The 16,824-nt window shown below is 45.2% G+C and overlaps 1 protein-coding gene across 5 annotated transcripts in view; it reads left to right on the forward strand.

Moving 5' to 3' along the window:
* LOC135907196 (phospholipid-transporting ATPase ABCA3-like) overlaps positions 1–16,824 on the forward strand; it is a 248,818-nt gene that overhangs the window by 189,068 nt on the left and 42,926 nt on the right. For all 5 annotated transcript variants that reach the window (XM_070525186.1, XM_065438880.1, XM_065438883.1 and 2 more), the window contains 3 exons: positions 3,130–3,551; positions 4,337–4,462; positions 12,257–12,442. In XM_070525186.1, coding sequence (XP_070381287.1) covers positions 3,130–3,551; positions 4,337–4,462; positions 12,257–12,442 — 734 coding nt within the window. The remainder of the gene's footprint in view (positions 1–3,129; positions 3,552–4,336; positions 4,463–12,256; positions 12,443–16,824) is intronic.

A 16,824-nucleotide genomic window follows, 5' to 3' on the forward strand; every position in this document is an offset into this window, starting at 1 on the left:
AAAATATTCGAAAAGACGTCCGGCGAATAGTGTGCCGGTTTCTGAGTTATCGGGTTTTGCCGAGGGCAACTTGTTCGAATAGCGTTCCTCCGTGAACCTGACGTGTTGTAAAAGCGTTTCTGGCGTTGCATAATGGATGCCATTCTGGCACCAACATTTATAGTTTGCCGGTAAAAACAAGGGCTTAGCTAAAGAGACCATTAGTCTTGTGGCCAGCCTTCGTTCGTAGTGAGGTGCTCAAATCGTTCAATATATTCATAGAGTTGATCGCGTGCTGAAGTAACCGCTGGGTTTATATAATGCGGAGTTTGGTAGCTCTGCGCAGGGCTTATGTGCACACCCCTGTAAGTTGCTCAGTAATGCTACGGGCTGTCGCATTTAGCTCACGCAACTTCAGCTCGAGCACTTGCCTTTCTGCGTGTATTCTAGCTAGCACTTCGGCATCAACTTTGGCATTACCTTCTTTTGCTGCATTGCGTTCAGCCAGACGTGTCTCACGCGTTTCTCTTTCGCGTGCGCGTTCTCCATCTACCATTTGTTGCTGCGCTTAGCCGGTCAACCCCAGTTAATTTCCAATTGCCATAAGCCTGTATTTTTTAATTCACACCCGTCACACACACATATGCGATGTGCGGCTCTTTTAGACAGCCCAAGAGCAGTCCTGTCTCGCGGATATGGGATGGTTGGGACCCTTAAATTTGGAAGCAGTGGACAATTATAGGATAGGAAGCAGTGGACAATTATATTAGAGCTCATATAAACACAAAAAAAACATCTTTAACTGAATCCACGTATGCATTGTTGTTCCGAAATAGTGGAAAAAACTATGGAGTCGCACGAGATTTCTGTTGAAGTCTCGACGTTGCTGAGAATAGTAGAATCTTTGAGGTCCAACATTCGCGGTTAGAGTTATGAGTGACGTGTCAGAGCAGATGCCGCAGCTCAGAGCATGAAAAGGTGGGCAGCCCACAACTCGGAAGACGGCAGCAGGCCGCTCTGAAATCTCGTGTCGGACAGATCACTCGAGGGGCACTCTGTCCCGAAAGTGGATGCCCGGTAAAGCGTGCCTAACGCGTAGATGTGGGTTCCGTAGGCTCAGTGGCCCTAATTGTGCCGGCATTCGAATGAGCCCTCTGTGGGAGCCCGTTTTTACCGATGCACGAGCTAGGCTTGTTTTTATGTTCTTCCTCTTGCCGAGGCCAGCCGCACTCTTTTCTGCTGTTGCTACTCTCAATTTGCGAGTACTTCACACCCAGGTGGTCCAAATTATTGCGGAGTCTCCCACTACCGCGTGCCTAGACTAATACTTCACAGTATTTTTAAACCTTTATTTTCAGCCATTGATCACCCAACCCACACCACACGCATTCATTCGCAACGAATGCCTGCCTTCGCTCGTGTATGCCTATTAATTACGCCATAAGTGGTACATAAAAAGTACTCAGTGTGCCGGTACTCACTCAGTGTGAAAAAGGCTCCCATGTGGGAGGCGAAACCCTAAGAATTAGACTGCGATACACTCTGTGAAGATGGCTGGCGAGTGAAGCTGCGGTATCACCTTATGTGATGGACCAATGTGACCTAGCTTTCCATGATTGAGTAATGCACTACATGGCAAGCTTGAGTTCAAGACAATTAGACACGGTATGCCATAACTTTGGGCAGGAACCGCTGTGGCCAGCATTGCCTGAGCCGTCGCGGTTGTGCACACTGAGGTTGTTGTTTCCGTCGCCGCTCATCGTTTTGATAACTGCTCTGTCGATAGAGACGAAGAAATATCGGTATCTGAGTCACGTACAACTTAGCTGAAAAGGCATACAAATATTTTCTGTCGGTGTCATGGCTCTTTTCGTTTAATGTGCAACCAGTCTTTGGCGTGTACCCCAGCTGCGCCACACAAACAGTCATGCGCGAAGTCTAAGACCTTTTATCTGCACAAAACTGCGCAAATTGCGAGGTTAAGACATTACATCGTGATAACAGAGTAAATGTAGATAATTGGTAACTTGATAAGACATAAGGAACAATTGAAACTGAAAAAATATTTGAAATAGATCCGAGAGATTACCCATGGGGTTACATTGGGCTCCATAGGAAATGCATGGGGAAGCTTATAATAGAAATGGGCCAACATGAAATTTTGAGGTGGGCCAACGGAAATTGGGGCGGAACACAAATTTGAGGTGGGTCAACTTGAAATTTGGGAGTGGGCCAACATGAAATTCAGATGTCGAGGTGGCCCAACTTAATTTTGGAGTTACGCCATCTTGAAATGTAAACGTGGGCCAAGTGAATTTCGAGAGAGAACCAAGTTATATATCAGGGTTTGCAAACTTAAGTTTAGGGTTAGGTCAAGCAAAATTTGGGGAAGGCCAACTTCAAATTTCGTTCGGGTGAATTAGATCTTGGAGTTGGACCAACTTTAAGTTTCTAGACACACCAACTTGAGGTTTGGATGTCAGCCTACCTACATTTCGCGGTGGGCAAACATGAGGTTTGGATGTAGTTCGGCATAAATTTGCTTGTGGGCAAACTATTGTGTTTCAATGCATAATAGAGCAATTTCTTAAAAATGTAACCCAAGCAGCAATGCATTTCGTCAGACCCTTTAAAAGGTAATGCAAGCGTAGTTCTGAGGATTCATTTCCAAGTGGCTATGCTTCGCATACTTCTACAGTCCCTAGATTGAATTATTTGCCGCCAAGTAAATAATCTAAACGATAATTAACATGAGTATGTCATTTGATGAATTGGGCATTTTTTATTTATCGTAGAAGTAAGCGCCGCCAGATTGAGCAATTTAGCTCAATGGTTAGAATTTTGCTGTCTGCCACAAGAAAGTATTAAAAATTTGATGCCGCTAAAGAGAAAAACAAAGACAGCATATGTACTTTCGATGAGCAGCTTCGTTTTGCCATGCTCTAGACGCGGTGGTGGATGGTAGTTTGGTGCCAGTTGATAGACTGACATTACACATTTTTAATATCTCTTATTTACTGCATCGGACAGCAACGTATCTCTAAGGCTGCGTTATTGCTACTTGCCTGCACTGAAAACTTTTGCGGTAGCGGATACACGTCGCAGACACCACGATTTGGACACCACTCATCTGAACTCGCATCCGCGCAGCACACGAATAATGGCCAACCCTACGAGCGCCGTTGCACTTCCCATCGCCGTCAACCTGGTGGACACGGCTCGGCTGCGAGCTCTGACGGCGCAACCGACGGCGCTGATCAACGTCACCATCGCTTACCTCAAAAGGGGCAGTGATGACGCGCTTTTTGACGTTGTGGTCTCATACCTCAGCGTTTGGTTAGAATGGACGCTGCACCTCGGCCTGACCTACTCGTTGGCCTTCGCCGCGTACTCTTCGTTTCCTGTGGCCGAGCGGTTGAGCGGAGCCCGAGACGTGCAGCTCATGACGGGAATCTCGGGGGCCGAGTTCATCTTCGCCCACTTTGTCTTCGACTTCCTTCACCACGCCCTGTTCAGCTTCGTGTGGTGCACCATCCACTACAGTTTCAACCACTACCCGTTGAGCACGGCCGGTACGTGGTTTGCTCTCTGCAGAATCTTTCGAGACGTTGATGTTGCGTGCAGTGTAAGACGATCAGAGGCTCCGGAAGTTTCCTTTTTTTACGTGTGCGGGCAAAAGCCGGTGCTCATTTTACCTACAGAAGCTTTTTATTGTAAAACCAAGGCGTCATTTACTGTATTGCAAAAATATCCAATTATAATATATACTGTTTTATTTACTACATTATAACAAATATTGTTATTCTTGCTATTTAAGCACAATGTTTGTATTATGTGGGGCCCTTTGATTTGTAAAGCTTTTTTATGTTCCCCGGAGTAGCGTCCCAACCATGAAGCATGGTGGGATGTATATAATAATAATAATAATAATAATAATAATAATAATAATAATATTAATAATAATAATAATAATAATAATACGTTTATAGTATGCCAAGGTTATTATTATGAATAATAATACAGAGGGAGGTCAGCCCTCAGGTTTACTGTACTGGAGCACCGACACTAATGCATGTCTAGCTGTACCATTTAACCCCTCAAAAGCCGACATGCATCATTCATAATTGCTACCTTGATTTGGATACAAGTAAGTTTATTTAAAGGGACATTAGGCAGAAAAATAAGTTGAGCTGGCTTAGTAAAATACGCTTCTACAATGCCAAAAAAAAAACACTGGTACCGTGACAGAAAATCGGTGAGCTACAAAAGACTGATGATAATGATGTGTGGTTATGAAAAGTTTCATGCCACGGTTTTACGCTGTTAACATACGCTTAGCACTATTTTCCTTCTTTAGGGTTCCTTCTGCTGGCTTTCGTGTCCTCTGGGCCTCTAGTCATTGGCCTTGGCTACCTGATGGCGGAAACTTCAGTGACGGCAGGCTCGGCAGCGGGTCGAATTTTTGTTATTTTCTTCGTTGGAGGTAATCACAACGCAATTTGCAGGCCGCTGGTTGTATTTAACAACACGACCTCTGGAGCTTCGATAAAGTTTGTTGAAATCAATTGCGAGTGCTAGTCCATATGTGTGTAAGTGCGGAGGGTAAACCAGGAACTGCACTGCGGCAGCTGCTATCTACCATCACAGAAAATTGAAACGTGAACCGTAACAAAAATATGAGCCATCAGAACACTGTTTACCCGCCATCGCATGACAGCTTCATGTTATTCTCTTTGTAGTAGGCTTCTGTGTATGTCGGCTGCAAATGAAAACGTCTTGAAGCCGGAATCAAGCAACTGTTACAAATGAAGGAAAAACTTCGTAATACAACAATGCCTAGCACTAACCTTCGACGTGTTTGTTTCGAAATTTGTCCAGTGGAACACGCGATAAATGCTTTCATTCATTGTTTTAATGGGGGAAAGCATTTCCGCCCTAGGCCTTCAGCCGGGCTGATGACGGCTAATTGAGGTGCCAGCAGCGATGCTCTACCAACTGAGTTTATCGTTTCTTTATTTCATTTATTAAGAACAAGTAATCTCCCCTATGTTGTCCTTGGTGTTAGTGTTTGTTGGCTTCTTATGATATGACTAATAAAAATTGGGCCCCTCGGTTAACCCCCTTTCTTCTCGTTATTACATAACGAGGGTCTCGAATCCGGCAACATTGATGCCTTCAGGTAGCATATGTGAGTTGGTTGACCAGTTGCCTTCACCCTAAAAAAGATCACGTTCTCGTGATGCCTGTGGCAAAAAAGACGTTCCACGTCCACCGCCAAGGTCTGCGAGTGGTGGTACTGGCTAACACTCCCAGGGTTCTACTGGGACACATAAATACCCAAGAAAGTGGATGGAAAAACGGCGCCGCGGTAGCTCAATTGGTAGAGCATCGCACGCGAAATGCGAAGGTTGCGGGTTCGGTTCCCACTTGCGGCAAGTTGTTTTTTCATCCACTTTAATTTCCATTAGTTTATCGTTTCTTTATTAGATTTATTAAGCACAAGTAATCTCCCCTATGTTGTCCTTGGTGTTAGTGTTTGTTGGCTTCTTATGATATGACTAATAAAAATTGGGCCCCTCGGTTAACCCCCTTTCTTCTCATTATTACATAACGAGGGTCTCGAATCCGGCAACATTGATGCCTTCAGGTAGCATATGTGAGTTTGTTCACCAGTTGCCTTCACCCTAAAAAAGATCACGTTCTCGTGACGCCTGTGGCAAAAAAGACGTTCCACGTCCACCGCCAAGGTCTGCGAGTGGTGGCACTGGCTAACACTCCCAGGGTTCTACTGGGACACATAAATACCCAAGAAAGTGGATGGGAAAACGGCGCCGCGGTAGCTCAATTGGTAGAGCATCGCACGCGAAATGCGAAGGTTGCGGGTTCGGTTCCCACTTGCGGCAAGTTGTTTTTTCATCCACTTTAATTTCCATTAGTTTATCGTTTCTTTATTTCATTTATTAAGCACAAGTAATCTCCCCTATGTTGTCCTTGGTGTTAGTGTTTGTTGGCTTCTTACGATATATATATATATATATATATATATATATATATATATATATATATATATATATATATATATATATATATATATATACACACATTAAACACTGGGCCTTACCGGTCCGGTGTTTAACAACTAGTCACGAGTGTAGTAAAAACACGTAGAAACAACAACACGAGCACCCAATTTGACATATCGGCCAGAATCGGGCCTTGATCAAGAGTTGAGGAAACTTGTCTAAAAACCCGGCCCCTGTCGAAACGTGGAATTGAAGGTTTGTGCTTTTGTAGGTGCGCTTGCACTATTTTGGACTCATTAAGCACCGGAGCAGAATATGAATGATAAATGTATAATGTTAATCGGAAATATTGCAGGGGCGCTATAAGGTAAAACTATTCAAAACTTTTCTATTCCAATTTTGCTATCAGCCCCCCACGATTGGTCAAAAACTATTTACGACCACCCCCACTCCACCTGTCGGTCATGCGACGTCACGAAAACCGCGATAGCTACCCATCTGATATGATGTATGCACACTGATTATGCATGATTTGACAGAAAAAAGAAAAACAGTTATTTCTAATTCGAACCCTTTTCACCATTAGCCCGAGGCCATTGGTAAAAAGTTTTCGGGCTGCACCCTGTTCGCCTACCTGTCATGCCACGTCAGAAAACCGCACAAACTCACCGCGTCAAAGTGACGTGCACGCGATAAAGATGCATTTATATGCCGAACAAAACTGAATTTTCTTCGGAGTAGCCGCAAGCTGCCCCGTTCCAAAAGGAATAAAAGATGGCTGCCGCCGATCGCTGAGACGCTGGCGACTGGCACCTGCCGGAGAGCATGGGTGTATATGCGTATAATAAAACTTCTTTCGGCATGTTTACCACCTCATTCTGCCAACTCTTCTTTGCTGAGGGTCAGTTTCAGCGTCATTCTTAAGCTTCCGTTGCATGCCGCCGCGATTTTCGACAAGCCACGACAAGCTAAGTAAGGGAAAACCGACCAATCGCAGACGCCGGCACCACCCTCTTCACCCGGTTATCGATTTTCAGTGCAGAGGCCCTACCCCAGCGAATCCCTCTTCACTTGAGCGCTCTTTTCCCCTCTTGTCAGCCAATTAGATGCGACAAGCCGCTCAGTGTAGGCTTGTCGTTATTTGCTTTTCGCCTTATTCGCTATGTTATTCGCTTTTCAAGCAAATAAAAGTGACCTCCTATGAACGAGGAGAGCAGTCGATTGGTCTGTTCAGACAACCCTGCGGGTGACCGCCCGGTGCTTGCGTCGGTGGTTACGCAAATTTGACGTCAGGAAATTGGAATAGGAACATATTGGAATAGTTTTGCGTTATAGGGCCCCATGTCTCCTATTTATTTGTCTCTTATGATACTCAAACTCAAAACGTAGTGGAAACTGCGTGCGAACAGCTTTACTGTAAACTGACCACCTGGCATTGCTGTGTGGGGCAGCCCATCATTCGGCTTGTTTACGCGTTCAATTAGACTTCACCGCCTAGATTTTATGGACACAAATCCTGAGCGACGCCTTAGGGACACATGGTACATGACTCATTAATTCATTTCAGTTTATTTTCACGAAAAAAAAGATGTGGATTTCTGTTAGCAATACCTGGGCAAAAACCTGCTTTTAGAGGGCTACATTGGGCCTGGATAACCTGAAAACATTGTAGCAGTGGTGACATTGAGAAGAGGACAAATATTATTGATAGAACGTAGCCATTATTGACACTTACAGGTTACTCGCACCACAGGTTATTCTTACACTTATATTCACATGTCACTGGACACACATAACTCGCACAACTTACGCAATTCAAGATGTACAGCTCCCGTGACTGCTCTCGAGAGCGTGGAGTCGGTGCGCTTTGACCGGAGCACGCTGGCACGGCACAATTGCTTCGCAGCTTGTGCGGCCAGGAAGACAGTGCTTTGAACTCCATGCGGCTTTCACAGCGCCCATTGTCTGTTGATGCTGCCCGGTAAGCGGATGCACAGGTGCTGCGTCTTTCTCCACTGTTTCCGTCACATTCTGAGGGCTCTGATTTTCGAGCAAAGAAATGCGGTGATAAAGAACCCTTCCTGCCGGTTTGCCACTATCCCTGCTTCCCGGCTACTCCTGTCATCGGGGAGTGTCAGCAGGACAGAGGAGCTGCGATAGAGGCATGGTTATGAGAGCCATGGTGCTCAACGCCACCTAGAAATCAGACGGTCTCTGCAGAAATGCTGTGACGAAATCAGAGTGCATACACTCTGGGGCCCTATAACGTAAAACTATTCCAATATGTTTCTATTCCAATCTCCTGACGTCAAATTTGCGTAACCACGAACGCAAGCACCGGGCGGTCACCCGCAGGGTTGTCTGAACAGACCAATCAAACGCTCTCCTCGTTCATAGGAGGTCACTTTTGTTTGCTTGAAAAACGAATAAAATTGCCTACACTGAGCGGCTTGTCGTATCTAATTGGCTGACAAGAGGCGAGGAGAACGCTCAAGTGGAGACGGATTTGATGGGGCCGAGTCACTGCACTGAAAGTCAATAACCGGATGAAGAGGGTGGTGCCGGCGTCTACGATTGGTCGGCTTTCCCTTACTTAGCTTGCGGTGGCTGTTTGAAAATCGCGGCGGCATGCAACGGAAGCTCAAGAATGACGCTAAAACGGACCCTCAGCAAAGAAAAGTTGGCAGAATGAGGGGATAAACGTGCCGAAAGTGTTCGAAAACGTTACACGGCCACGCAAGAACGTTTATTATACGCAAATACACCCATGCTCTTGGGCAGGTGCGAGTAGCCAGCGTCTGAGCGATCGGCGGCAGCAATCTTTTATTCCTTTCGGAACGGGGCAGCCTGCGGCTATTCCGAAGAAAATTCAGTTTTGTTCGGCATATTAATGCATCTTTATCGCGTACACGTCACTTTGACGCGGTGGGTTCTTGCGGTTTTGCGACGTCGCGTGACAGGCAGGTGAAGTGGGTGCAGCCCGAAAACTCTTTACCAATAGCCGAGGGCTAATGGCGAAAAGGGGTCGAATCAGAAATAACTGTTTTTCTTTTTTTTCCCGTCAAATCATGCATAATCAGTGTGTTCACATCATATCAGATGGGGAGGTATCGTGGTTTTCGTGACGTCGCGTCACAGAGAGGTGAAGTGGGGGTGGTCGAAAAACGTTTTTGACCAATCGTGGAGGGCTGATAGCAGAATTGGAATAGAAAAGTTTGGAATAGTTTTACGTTATAGCGCCCCTGATTTACGGCGTCTATGCTGGTAGGGCCAAAATGTTCATTACCAAACCGAGCGTGACGGCAAGGGTGACATTAAGATCACCTCGGCTTACGGAGCAACATTCCCATTAGAATCTATAATAATCGCCCCTATTAACGTGAGGTCACAAAGCAGAGTTTTGCAGGCTTTCTGCCATCTAGGTGGCTTTCAGGCACCTTTATGTTCCCTCGCCCCCAGGGGAGGAGGAATGCATTGAAGCAGTGTAACGAGAGCAAGTGGCGAATGCGGGGCGTCAAAGCAATCGCGGCGCCGCAAGGAGCAGGCCACAGGTAGATTTTGTCAAATCGTGCAATACTCCCAAATTCGCTATGTTATGTTCGCCGGTATGCCCAGATGGCTGCTACGACCCCTCTAATTGGTTCAAAATAGCAGCGTTACATTGTCCATCCATATGTCGTAATTCGACGATGTCCAGTTTTACGCCCTTTTGCAGCCATGGCTTTGCATCCTTGGCTTCGTGAACCATTGTTAGCTCACCGCATCATGTATTTTGCGATGCATGCCAAAACTGGCCCTTATACCATAAAAACCTAATCACCATCATAAGTTGATATCCAGAATGGCACCTCACACGTGATTGGTAACAACGCAGCCTGCGTTTTAAGATTGTTTTCTTTATCTGTAATAAACGAGATGACCATCGGCGATATTCTTGGTTTATGGCGTCTGAACATAGCCAGGGGCGCAATTTTAGGCGTCGGCAAATTGGGCTAGATTGTTGAGCTCTGTGCTGACGGCGTTTAGAGCCAGTCAGAGAGGCCATATATTAGCAGCTCTCTGGGCCAATCAAAGTTGCGAAGGTGGGGAACTCGACAGTATGGTGGAGGTCGCGGATGTCCAGAGTTGCTATTCTGTAGCGATGCTGTTTTCAATTTTAATGTCTTTGGAAAACGCATTAGGACAGAAAAGAAGGAGTCACCCAAAACTCATCAATAACAAACTCGGCTGTTTTCAGGACCGGACACTACACTTATATTTGCTAACACCCAATAGAGTGTCGTGACGAGTATGAAAATCCAGGCTATTGCGCACATAGGCAGGAACATAGAGTTTCATACAATAATTACTAAAGGGAACTCTGGTGCAGTGATAGGAATAGCCACCATAGGAATGACGGGAAGTACAATAATATGTCTGGTCTTCGTACTTGTGGATTCATATGTTCTTCTGGCTTTGTTTATTAAGCCTTATCCGCCTTCAATGTCCTAGACTTCAAAGCGATCTACACTTCTCAAAGTGCCGAATACTCTGTGAACATGCGAAATCGCTACTTATTGCAGCGGATGAACCTGTCTAGGTGGCCAAATTAAAACGCGCCAAGTTGTTTGAACACGCTGGCTTGCACTAGTAAGGGCGTTCAGTGGCACTTCTCCATGCCTCCGTCCGTAGCACAATGAGTTCACTATCGGGCTTCTGTGCTGCAGGCCCTGTGTTCTAATCCTGCCGTCGCGCAATTTATTGTTTATTTAATTCTTCAGTACACAGCACTTTGTTGAAAACGACGAATTTACTAAGTCGCGGAGCCGCTTGAAGCCACAAGGATGAAGTTTAGGCAAATCCATGCATTTGCCATAATTTCCATGCTCGCTGACTAACGCCATTGCAGCTCCAGCACCGGAGCTTCCACTAGTAATTATTGTACGAAACTCTGTGAGCAAAAGATCGCCGCACAGCGTTAATATATTACTGCTTTCCACAGCAGCGCGCGTTCAGTACGAATATGCATTGAAACAGCTCAATGCAGCTTGAGATGACACATCAGAGCTGGCCATAAAGATATACGCTCGCGCCATCATCGGCTATCAATTGTGGCTTGGTGCCAATTAACCGTAACAGTGCGTTCCAACGCTGACCCGCCTTAGGTAGAACGGCACAGATAGAAATAATTATTAAAATGAAATTATGGGGTTTTACGTGCCAAAACCACTTTTTGATTATGAGGCACGCCGTAGTGGGGGACTCCGGAAATTTCGACCACCTGGGGTGCTTTAACGTGCACCTAAATCTAAGTACACGGGAGTTTTGGCATTTCGCCCCCATCGAAATGCGGCCACCGTGATAGAAATAATTATTTTCCTACGATGGCTACACCCCTATCATAGGAATTGCTTCTGAGATCGTCATCTGTGACGACTGTTTAGGTTTAGTGAAGGGATCTGCGCTTCCTATTGGCGGAAGTGCTGAAGTTCGCACCTGTGCTACCCTTACATATACGTATCTTTTCGATTACAGCGCTCGCCATTGCAGTGGCGGACATCACAAGCTTTCTGATCTTACGAACAGTTCTATCTTTGCCAATACGCTTTTTTTCGTAATTTCTCATTTTTTGGCAATTTTTCACCAAAATTCCTTAGTAAGTTCTATAAGTGAATGTCGCCCTGGCTTTGGCAAGTACAGCCCGATAATTAAGCTTAAGTTTAGATTTACGCCATGTTGCTATTTGCCATGCGAGGCAATGACAATGCCAAACCTTCCCAGAGATTATGAACAGTGGCACACAACAACCCCTCCACAAATATTTCTCAATGCGTGTTCCGTGTTCTAGGCACATAACCAGAAGAGGTCCACGCAATTAGCTCTTAACATCAACTGCAGAAGAATCCTGCATTTTCCCTTAATTTTAATGTATGTTTTTCCCTCTCTCATAATGTACTAAATGCTGAAGAAATTAAACCTTCGCTGTCAACATCAGCGCTAATTATTGTCAATCAAAGAAAACAGAAAAAAAGTTCGTTTACGTTACCACTTGCTCCACTTTGTCGGATTCTGCAGTGCTACAAGTGCTTACTACGTGGCCTCGCTGCAACCTCCGATGCCATGCCTACCTAGTGATACCTAATATGTCTAACTAGAGATATTATTAGGCTAATTGTAGTTTCCGTCGCGGTATATCTTTTGCTGGGTCCACTGGAATTTCTTTCTCATGCCAACTTCATTGTTCATAATTACCTGGCGACTCTTTGGGATTTCAGGTCCAGTGACAATCATGTTGAAGATGATTATTCGCATCTGGACTTCATCAGAGGCTGTGGGCTATGTGGCGATTCTCTTTGGTCCTTATGCGTTGCTGTCGATGCTCGTGAAAGTGCGGAACAACGCGAACAAGAGCGCGCAGTGCAAGGCGTTGCGGCAAGCCGGACCCCATTCCATGGACGAAGGTGCAGTATAATTTTTGGCCTCTTTACGCACGCGAACGGTTCGTCGCTGCTTGACATTAGCGGCATGCCCTTATCAGGAATTCCGAGAAGCCCCGCGTAAACGCGGTCCGCCGGGCTTCAGTCGTGATGTAAAGCTGCATATGACGGCAAATTCGATGCTTTAGTCGGGTACGGCAGCTGTTTTGTTTTTCTTAGAAAGCAGTTGCTTGAGCAGGCGCATCTGCTTCTCTAAGCCACGTCACATTGAAACCATGCCTGCTGTGTTTTCTTCAAGAGGGGTTTCCCACATATGCTCTAACTAAAGGTGCTCCAACTAATATCGATAATTCTTGTGAATTTCATCATATCAATGTTAAATAAAGAAAAGGGGAAACCAGCCACAAATCATAAGAAGAAAAAGCTGCCTTTGTGCTCCAATTGGAGAGCCTAACGGGTTTCTCGTTCGCAATCGGCAAAGGCCATGTCTTGTTTTAAAAAAACAGCTTTCTTCTGTTATTCCTATTTTAAAACACACACACACACACACACACACACACACACACACACACACACACACACACACACACACACACACATATATATATATATATATATATATATATATATATATATATATATATATATCTATATATATATATATATATATATATATATGCATATATAATTTAAGCATGGCGATTAGTAGATTTTTAACCACGTTCTTGCTTCATAGCTTGGCCACGGTCGCTATCCCCCCCCTAAATAAAAGAACAAACGACCCTTACGAACTTCCCTCGCACCCAGTGCTTCGCACATTAGGCGTGTCGCATAGCCAACATTTGCTTATAAAGTACGACCACGCGTTTCTTCTTTCTGATTGTTAGGAAAAGTATTATGGGACGGTATAGTTCTGGAAATCCGCTGCGCGTATCTCATCATGCTGTGGCGCTGTGACACGCTTCCATGCAGTCAAGTTTGGCCTCTCTCGCGATCCTTCACGTTCTAACGCTGCACGAATGTACCGCTTTCTCTTCAAGATACCATGCTGGCTGAGAGATGCGTTCGTTTTAGGAACCCACAGCTCTTGCGAAAATATCAGCTGAAGATTGATTCTGCTATATAAATATTTATTTTTCTAGTTTCCCGTCTGGGTGCCCCTCCTAACCGACCAGAAGAGCTTTCGTCAGACCCTTGCCTTTATGCCTTCGAACACGTCATTCTAACACTAACCCAAGCAGTACATAGCTAAGCACGAAAATGTACACCCTTGAAATGATCAAGAGTTGTTGAAAAAGAAAAAACTATATACTCCGTACTATATATAGCAGGTGACGCTACGAAAAGTAAAGAAACCTCTGCCGCTGTTCGCACCTGCAACCAAAAAGCCCTGCGTGATATATCAAAGAAAAATGTACACGCACCATGTAAGCCGAAATGAAATTACCTTCCACGCTTCTACTTCACAAAACACGAAGTATTTATGACATGAAAGGCGTCTAAGATCTGCAATTATTCGCTGCCGCACGAGCGGAGTAACATGTTTCGGCGACCCCCAGCCGAAGCGCATCACTTACGCCACGACCAAAACATAGTACGTAGCCTCTAAAAGCATAAATATGCCCAAGATTTCGACGTCAACTTGCGTCAACAAGTAGCAGTTCAAACATGCGTAGTATTATTTATGTAGGCAGCGTTGAAGATGCAGAAAACCTGCACTTCAAGCGCGGAGTGAGACCCATATGACCGGCACAACTTGCATAGGTTCCACAGCGTTACCTAACCTGGGTGAGTTTCAATACAGGCCAACATCGGACAGTCTACGTAGAGAGCAGAGGAGAAAGCTTCGAGCCGAAGCGATCGCACGCGTGTGGAACCCTCTTGAGAAGGCACTTAATTTGGGACCTTAGAGTAGACAATGGGAAGGCGCCTCTGCGACGTGACAGCAAATCGCGGCAATAAAAAAAAGAGCTTAAAGGAGGCCATAATTATTTGTATTTAACCCTTTGCGCGTTGAAACGTGTGGAAACACAACGTCACTTGTGTTAGAGGCATAGAAAAATGTACTACGTTTTTCTTTGTGCACGGACCACTTTCTCATAGAGTTTTCAAACTTCCTGATCAATTACCATATTATTTGTACACGAAAGCCACCTGCAGTGATTTTGATGCTGGCTTCGCGAAGTAGTCCTAGTTGTCTTAAGCCTAGTTGAATGGGGGCTAGTCTTAGGATGGCCGCTGTACGTTTAACCGCCTACGTTGACGTCTACGGCGAGTATTCGAACACGACGTGTGTATGAAACGTAGAATAGGTAGGGGATTGACAACGCCTACGGACATGAGAAGATTACTTTAGATTACTTTTGAAGATTAGATTATTTTATTGCGCTAGCAATTAAACGGACCCACGAGGTGATTTCGCGTGGCCGCCGTGCTGTACTGGAGTCGACGATGCAGGTGTGGCTGGTGCACGAACGGTTAGAAAGTTACAAGAAAGGTGAGAGTGCGTTCGGCTGCTCGAATGATAAGCCTTCCCGACCTACACTCACGCTACACTCAATGGGCCCTGGCTTCCGCTGCTATAGCATCAGCTTTCTGCACATAAGCAGTAGCATCTCTGCTTAGCAACCAGGCGCGTACTTCTGGCCGCGGTGCATATAATGGTCGGAGCGGAACGGACAGTACAAGCTACAAAGCAACAAATGCTGTCGGTGTCTCTTCTGTCTCACTGCGTGCGCCATTGAAGAATGCCGCCAGTTACAATGCCGGTGGCGGCACCTGTTACCTGCCAACGTTGTTATCTGCCAGCGGAATAGGCGCCGTGCCGATTTATTTTTTTCCGCTGCGAAGCAGACGTTGCCTGCTTGCGAACTGTGCAGAGCCTGGTTGTCCCCCCCACTCCCCCCGCGCATTCTTAGAGCACCATCTGAGGCGTCTAAGTGCTACGCCAGGCCTTGGACTCGCCCAATGCTTCGCCCTTTAGGCGAAGCTGCTCAACCTTCTTGCCACGCCATTTCTCGAAACTACTTTAACCCTCTTCATATCTCTGTCATAAGGAACGCTATGAGCTCTATATGGGCGACGCTGTGGAAGCAGTGGCTAGCATGACGAATACAAGTCCTTTTTGCCGAAAAGCTGTTTCCACATTAGAGACGCCCCTTTATTCGCCATCTGGTAATAGCTTTCTCCTGGTAGTAATACCCAAACAATGAATGGTGGCTGCAGAGCGGAGCCCACAAGTAGGGGAAAAATAAGCAAGTCTAGCGCATCGTGTTCTATGCGTTGTGGTTGTAACAGCCTCTTTGTTATGCAAATGATCTGGTCTGAAGTGAAATAACGTAAATTTCGTTAAGAAAGTAGCTACTGTGAGGGTATAATTGGCAGGCGTAGGAGCCATTCGCGTAGTGAACGAGATATGAATTACGTAGATGTCGCTGGAAGGGATCTGTGTAATGCAGCGGAAGTAAGAAAAAAATAAACCTGATTTGGCAGCTATCAACCTATGTAATACTAATCGATCCATCAGTCAATCAATAATTTATTTGACATGCCTCGGAAAAACACAAAGTCCGAGTGCTAGCTCAGGAATATAGTAAAACCAGAAGAATACAGGACAACAACAACAACAACAGCAGCAACAACAACAACAACAACAACAACAACAACAACAACAACAACAACAACAACAACAACAACAACAATAATAATAATAATAATAATAATAATAATAATAATAATAATAATAATAACAATTTTTATTAATAATCAAACAATAAATAAATCAAATGTTTGTTATAGTGCGCCAGAAGCGCCACGCAGCCTTCATATTCGCAAACTTTAAAAGAAGTGCGGAAGGTATAATTTACGGAAAAGGCAAGTTTGGTAGACAAAACAGTGTGAGGCAGAGAAACCGATGGGGATGAATAAAACGAGAAGGCGGGAGTAAAAGATGACTCATGCGGCATGATTATCTAGAAATGTATAGAAACCAAGAAGAGCTCTAGCGTCGACACTCCATGCTACCACTAGACACTCGAGCCCGGTATAGTGCTAACGACGCTCAGTATTTGATAGTTTTCGGCTGTTCCATTCCATGAGAGTCCCGCTGCATAAGCATGTCCCCAAAGCCACGCTGGCTGGCATCGGTATGGCGCTCTGTTGCCTATATTTGATTGAAGTGACTCAACACCGGGCTGTGAGTCGGCTGGTTCTTCAAAATTTGAAATGTGTTTTCCTGTCCAGGTTCACATTCAGAGACTGTTGTTTTCTTAAAGAGGTATGTTACGAGAGCTGCCGTTCATGCGAATAGAAAGGAAGCTTTCGTGAGTACGAAGCAATCTCAAGAAACGACTGGAGTTGTTTCATGCATGTCGGTGTCGAATACTGCGCTACGGCTTCTACTTTCT

Source organism: Dermacentor albipictus, chromosome 9, assembly GCF_038994185.2.
Source record: "Dermacentor albipictus isolate Rhodes 1998 colony chromosome 9, USDA_Dalb.pri_finalv2, whole genome shotgun sequence".
In the NCBI taxonomy this organism is placed as follows: Eukaryota; Metazoa; Arthropoda; class Arachnida; order Ixodida; family Ixodidae; genus Dermacentor; species Dermacentor albipictus.